At 42.0% G+C, this 6,463-nt stretch overlaps 1 protein-coding gene across 1 annotated transcript; it reads left to right on the top strand.

Moving 5' to 3' along the window:
* The first annotated feature begins 833 nt into the window (after positions 1-833).
* On the top strand, positions 834-5,875 carry LOC136480031 (uncharacterized). Its single transcript, XM_066477704.1, has 2 exons — positions 834-1,275; positions 5,772-5,875. The coding sequence occupies exons 1-2, from the start codon at positions 1,146-1,148 to the stop codon at positions 5,873-5,875; spliced, it is 234 nt and encodes a 77-aa protein (XP_066333801.1). The 5' UTR covers positions 834-1,145.
* Positions 5,876-6,463: the final 588 nt, after the last annotated feature.

The raw sequence follows: 6,463 nt of genomic DNA on the forward strand, positions 1-6,463 counted from the left end.
TTTCGCCATCTTCTTCTTCATCCCATTCTAGCTCATCTTTTGGAAAGCCTGAATCTCTCTTGCTTCGTTGGCATCTCCTAGCAAGGAGTTACTTGGACTTTTGAAGAACAATGGCGGTGAGTTTCTTAATAACCCATCTCTCCTTTTATTTGCTTTTCATGAGTCCGATGACCTTACCAGCCTAAGAAAGGCTTGCCAGCCATGATTGCTCTCTGGACTTCCTCACAAGAAATTCGTTTTCGTACCGTTGATAACAAATGGAAACAGACAGATAAAATTTGCTCAGTTTTCAGTTAGCCTATGCTGTTTTAGTTAAATGGAATTCACAAAAAAATATATATTTTTTGGTTAGTGTCATGAAGTTAGAGATGATTAAACAAATAGAAATGGAGTAACTCCTTTTGATCTATGTAGCTTGACGACTACTCCCAACTATGTAATCCACTAATCCTCATGGAACCATGTTTTGCCCTGTGTGCTCTGTTCAAATACAGGGGGCAAAAAAGGAAGTAGCCTTTGACAAATTTTGGTGTACACTTTTACTGTTTTGCACAAGGCCACTGCAGAAAGTTAGAAACCATTTGAAGCTACTTCATTTTGATTAGTTCTTTTAGAAGCATGACGAGTCTACTTAATCTCTATGGAAACCCCTGCTTTGCCATGTGCTCTGCATAGAACAGGGTACCAAGGAAACACATCCCATTGAAGTTTACTCTCTCCAGGGGCCAAAAGGAATTTTTCTCTCTTGATAATATGTTATCCTATTGAATGTTTTGAAGTTTGATTTGCATTTTTTGAAACTATTTTCCTTCTGGTGAATTGAATGTATTGGTGTCCTTGACTATATTTGCTAATAATATGCTGTTGGAACCTGCAACTTGTTACCTATTTAGAGAGGATAACAAACAATTTGAAACGATTTAATCCTAGTAGTACATGACGCCCAAATGAAGATCGGATAGTTCTATTTTTCATCTTCAGTTGAGCTACTTGTTTCTCAGAATAACCTCATCATATGTTATAATTTGAGTTATCACATTTTGTTCCCCTTTTTTGTTCTTTTGGTACCATTTTCTTCTAAATGCAATCAGAAACGAATAAATTTTTCATTGTGCACTCCAAAAAGATGTTGTCCAACTAATGCTATGTGTGTATATATATGTATGTTGCAGGGTAATGGTGGGAATATCCCCAAATTTGGTGAGTGGAAGACCACTGACGGGGGCTCCCTGTATACCATGTACTTTGAGAATGCGAGGAAGCGAAGGAACAACAGTGCATAACGGTTCCCCCTGAGGCATCTGCAGCTCGCACTGACACTGCCTCAAGTGGCCATAGAACCCCTCCACGAGCTCCTGATGTCAAGCCAGTGAGACAACAGGACGGCGCCAACAGCTCGCGAAACCAAGCCAAAGTGAGTAAACTCAAACGGTCTTTTCCCATGACCTCAGGAGGAGCCTCCTGAGGTTTGCCGGGTATGGCATGTAGGTCGAACATAGAAAGCCTTAATCCTTTTTTATCACGAACGTGCGTGAGCACGTGTTTCATTAAGAGGAAGAAAGAATTATATCCAACAACAATCCATGATCCTAGAAAGTTTAGGCTTGCCAAGATCATTGATCGGAAGGCATGACCTACACGATCCCTTGTGAGACGAATCTTAGGAGGATCAACATCAGAGTTTATGTTATTATAGAAAAATAATTTGCAAGCAGCTGAACACAGAGAAGTGAAATATAAGAAAGCTTAATACTCGTCTTATTTAGAAAATGAAGGAGCCTATTGTGGTAACTTATTTCAGAATTCGAATTCTTATATGTGTGCGCCCAGGGTTTTCAATTTCGGTATTTGAAAATTTTCAGCCACCCCTTGAAATTACCTAAATTCACAAAATTTCAGTGAAATTTCGTTGAAATTTTTATAGGGACTACAATAAGTATAAAGGGTAGACCCAGTGCCGGAGGCTCCCACATGAGTGGGGTCTAGGAAAGGGAAAAACCGAGGCAAGCCTTCTCCACGCAAAATCTACGGAGAAGCTGCTTCGAACCCGCGACCTGGTGACTCCGTGAGACAGCTCTCACCACTACACCAGGCCTGCCCTTCTTATAGGGACTACAATAAGTATGCTTTTAAAAAAATTAGATCTCTAAACAAAATATTAGCAAGATTTATGACTACACATCTATTGAGTAGAAGAATATGTAACATAAACAATAGAAAAATGAGTCTAGAGTTATATATTTACATCATAATATGAAGTTTTGGATTTTTCTTCTGCCACCCCTGAAATTCATGAAATTTTGAACCCTAGATGCACCACTCGCTTCACATTTTACGTGTGTGTAGGAATGAAAACAAGAGTGAATTGAACTGAACATAGATTTACCCAATATCATACAAATAACATGTTCCTCTACGATGTGAATTGGAGGCTACAACAACAACATAGCCTTTCAGTCCCAAGCAAGTTGGGGTAGGCTAGAGTTGAAACCCACTGAGAACCCCAAGTCACGGTTCAGGCACTTCAATAGCTGCTTTCCAAGTACTCCTATTCAAACATAGATATCTAGGGTATATCCTAAGCTTTCAAATATCTTTTATTGCCTCCCCTCATGTCAATTTCGGTCTTCCTCTATCTCTCCTCATATTATTAGCTTAGCTTAGGACTCCATAATGCACTGGTGCCTCTGGAGGTCTCCTTTGGACATGGCCAAACCACCTCAACCGATGTTGGACAAGTTTTTCTTCAATTGTGCTACCTCTAGGCGATCACGTATATCATCGTTCCGAACTGGGTCCATTCTTGTGTGACCATAAATCCATCGCAACATACACATTTCTGCAACACTCAGTTGTTGAACATGTCGAACTTTGTAGGCCAATATTCTGCTCTATAAAACATAGCCGGTCTAATCATCGTTCTATAGAACTTGTCTTTTAGCTTTGTGGTACCCTCTTGTCACAGAGAATGCCCAGAAGGCTTGTCGCCACTTGATCCATCCTGCTTTGATTCTATGGCTACGTTCGCATCAATATCTCCATCCATCTGTAGCATTGATCTAGATACCAAAAGGTATCCTTCTTAGGCACTATTTGACCTTCCAGACTCACATCTCCCTCCTCCTGTACAACTCCACCAAGTTGCATCTCATGTATTCAGTTTTAGTTTTACTCAATCTAAACCTTTAGACTCAAGGGTCTGCCGCATAACTCTAGTTTCCTATTTACTCCCACCTGGCTTTCAACCACTAACACTACATCATCAGCGAACAACATACAACCAAGGGATATCCCTTGAATGTTCCTGGTAACCTCATCCATACCAAGGCAAAGAGATACAGGCTTAAGGCTGACCCTTGATAAGTTCAATTTTAATCGGGAAGTAATCTGTGTTACCATCGTTTGTTCGAACACTAGTAACAACATTGTTGTACATGTCCTTGATGAGGGTCATGTACTTTGATGGGACTTTATGTTTGTCCAAAGACCACCACATAACATTTCGTGGTATCTTGTCATAAGCCTTCTCCAAGTCAATGAAAACCAAGTGAAGGTCCTTCTTCTGCTCTCTAAACCGCTCCATAACCTGTCTTATTAAGAAGATTGCTTCTGTGGTTGACCTTCCAGGCATGAAACCAAATTGGTTTGTTGATATCTGCGTCATTCCTCGTAGGCGCTGCTCGATGACTCTCACCCATAACTTCATAGTGTGGCTCATCAACTTAATTCCCAATAATTAGTTATAACTTTGGATATCTCCCTTGTTCTTGTAGATTAGTACCAATATACTTCTTCTCCACTCCTTAGGCATCTTGTCGATCCAAAGATATTGTTGAACATCTTGTTAGCATACTATAGCTATATCCCCGAGACATCTCCACACCTTGATTGGGATACCATCAGGGCCTATCATTTTGCCCCATTTCATCCTTTTCAAGGCTTCTCTGACCTCCGATTCTCCAATCCTCCGCACAAAGCGTCTGTTAGTGTCATCAAACGAGTCGTTTAGCTGAACGGTGGTGTTCTCGTTCTCACCATTGAACAATTTATCAAAATACTCTTGCCATCTATGTCTGCTCTCATCCTCCTTCACCAAGAGCTGCTGCCTCTCATCCTTTATGCACTTGACTTGGTTGAAGTCCCTTGTCTTCCTATTGCGAGCCCTAGCCATCCTATAAATGTCCTTCTCTCTTCCTTCGTACTCAAACGTCGATAATGTCCTCATAGGCCCGCCCCTTTGTCTCACTCACCGCTCGTTTTACAGTCTTCTTTGCCACCTTATACTTCTCTATGTTGTTTGCACACCTGTCATGATACAAGCGCTTATAGCACTCCTTTTCCTTAATAGCCGTTTGCACATCTTCATTCCACCACCAAGTGTCTTTCGAGTCGCATTCGCTCCCTTTGGTCACTCCAAGCACCTCTGAAGCAACCTTCCAAACGCATGTTGCCATCTTCTCCCACATGTTGTTTGCATCGCCTTAATCATTCCAAGGGCCCTCTTCAATGACCTTTTCCTTAAAGACCTTTGATGCCTCCCCTTCTAATTTCCACCACTTCGTTCTAGCAACCCTAGCATGTTTGTTCCCACGAGCTTGCACTAGAAAGTGGAAGTCAGCCACCACTAGCTTGTGTTGACCGACCACACATTCTCTAGGTATCACCTTACAGCCCATGCATGTTCATTTATCCCTCCTTCTTGTAAGGACAAAGTCGATTTGACAAGAGTACTGTCCGCTACTAAAGGTCACTAAATGGGACTGTCTCTTATGAAAGAAAGTGTTAGCTATCATCAGATCAGAAGCTATGGCAAAGTCTAAGACTTTCTCTCCTCCTGGTTCCTACTACCATATCTGAAACCCCCATGAACCACCTCGAAACCTGCACTTGATGTACCTACATGGCCATTAAGATCACCTCCTATAAAGAGCTTCTCGCTACTAGGGACAGCTCTAACCAAGCGATCTAAGTCTTCCTAGAAAAGCCGCTTAGCACTCTCATCATGGCCTACTTGGGGGCATACACACTAATTACGTTTGTGACCATATCACTAATTATAAGTTAACTAGATGATCCTATCCCCTTGCCTTCTCACCTCCACCACACCATCCTTGAGGCTCTTATCAATCAAAACTTCTACTCTATTTTATTTGAAGTTGTCCCTGTGTACTAGAGCTTGAAGCTGTTATTGTCCACCTCCTTCGCCTTCTGCCCCTTCCATTAGTCTCTTGGACGCATAAGATATTTACACGTCTCCTAACCGCTGTGTCCACTACACTATCTTAACTTACCCGTAAGAGACCCAAACATCTTCAGCTAATAAAACAGATCCTAGTTGTTTTCGACTAGCTTCCTTACCCTTCGCACCGCCGAGGTAGGTGTGAAGACCCTTGCTCATTTTGCACACACACCCAGGCGCTGATGTGGCACGCCACTAAGGATGCGACAACCAGATCCTTCTCAGTTGACACCGTATCCAGATCGCGACACGGCACATCACGGGGTGACGACCCAGCCCTTGCTCATTTAACACCATACCTGGGTTCCGACATGGCGAGTCACTAAGAGGGTTACGCCCCAACTGGATTCTTTGGGTTTCATCTCCATTAAAGTGACTAAGTTTTTACATTGGCTCACCGCGCCTGACACAACCCTCCTTCTTTACTAGGGTTGGGACCTGCTATGCTGCTGGACATCAAAGACGCCTCCCATAGTGGAGTTAATTGGAGGCAATGTATGTATATGAATAGGTTGCACAAGGTAGCCCACAGTGCCAACATGGGGCCAGTGGAATGAAAGCAACAGTGGTGTAGGTGCTCAGCAGTATACACTTGTGTTCGACCAAGGGAGGAGAGGAGTGCTCCTCCAACACTAGCATCGAGCAACTACAATGACCTACTCAGAATCGATCCACTCATCGTGATCTCTATGAGCATGCCCCCAAGGTTCATTTTTGCATTTTGGTTTCGCCTTCGTTTTAGCATCCTTTCATAATGTTCAGCGTTAATGAAACTCGTGAGCCCCAAGTCTATTTTTTTAGATTAATGATACTGAATTCTTGAAAAACATATTCCATTGCAGGGATTTAAATGTTGTAGGTTGTTTGAGAGAATGGGCCGGGCCTTATGGCCAATACAATGCAAATGTGATCTGTAAATGATATAATTACATCTCATATTCTCCAGATACTTTAATATTGAGCAAGGCCTTAATGTGAATTCAGGCCATCAAGATGGTATACATGATCTTGAAACTTCAGCGATCTTCATAGACTTTGAAAGTGGTGATAATGTAGTGTATCCACATGTACATGCCAAGAACTATTTTCATGTAAACAATGAGTAGTTTCGTTGGATTTATTATGGGCTAGGCCCATTTATATATCTAATAAATCAATAACTCTATGGCTTGTAATTGTGGGTATATTATTTTTGTACCGGATGGGAGGTTTGAAGGACGTTGA

Source organism: Miscanthus floridulus, chromosome 9 (assembly GCF_019320115.1).
Source record: "Miscanthus floridulus cultivar M001 chromosome 9, ASM1932011v1, whole genome shotgun sequence".
NCBI classification, from domain to species: Eukaryota; Viridiplantae; Streptophyta; class Magnoliopsida; order Poales; family Poaceae; genus Miscanthus; species Miscanthus floridulus.

Coding starts and splice junctions, on each gene's coding strand:
- LOC136480031 (XM_066477704.1), top strand. CDS start 1,146: ATGTGTGTATATATATGTATGTTGCAGGGTAATGGTGGGAATATCCCC. Junction 1,276..5,771: donor GAGGAAGCGAAGGAACAACA/GTGCATAACGGT, acceptor GGTAGCCCACAG/TGCCAACATGGGGCCAGTGG.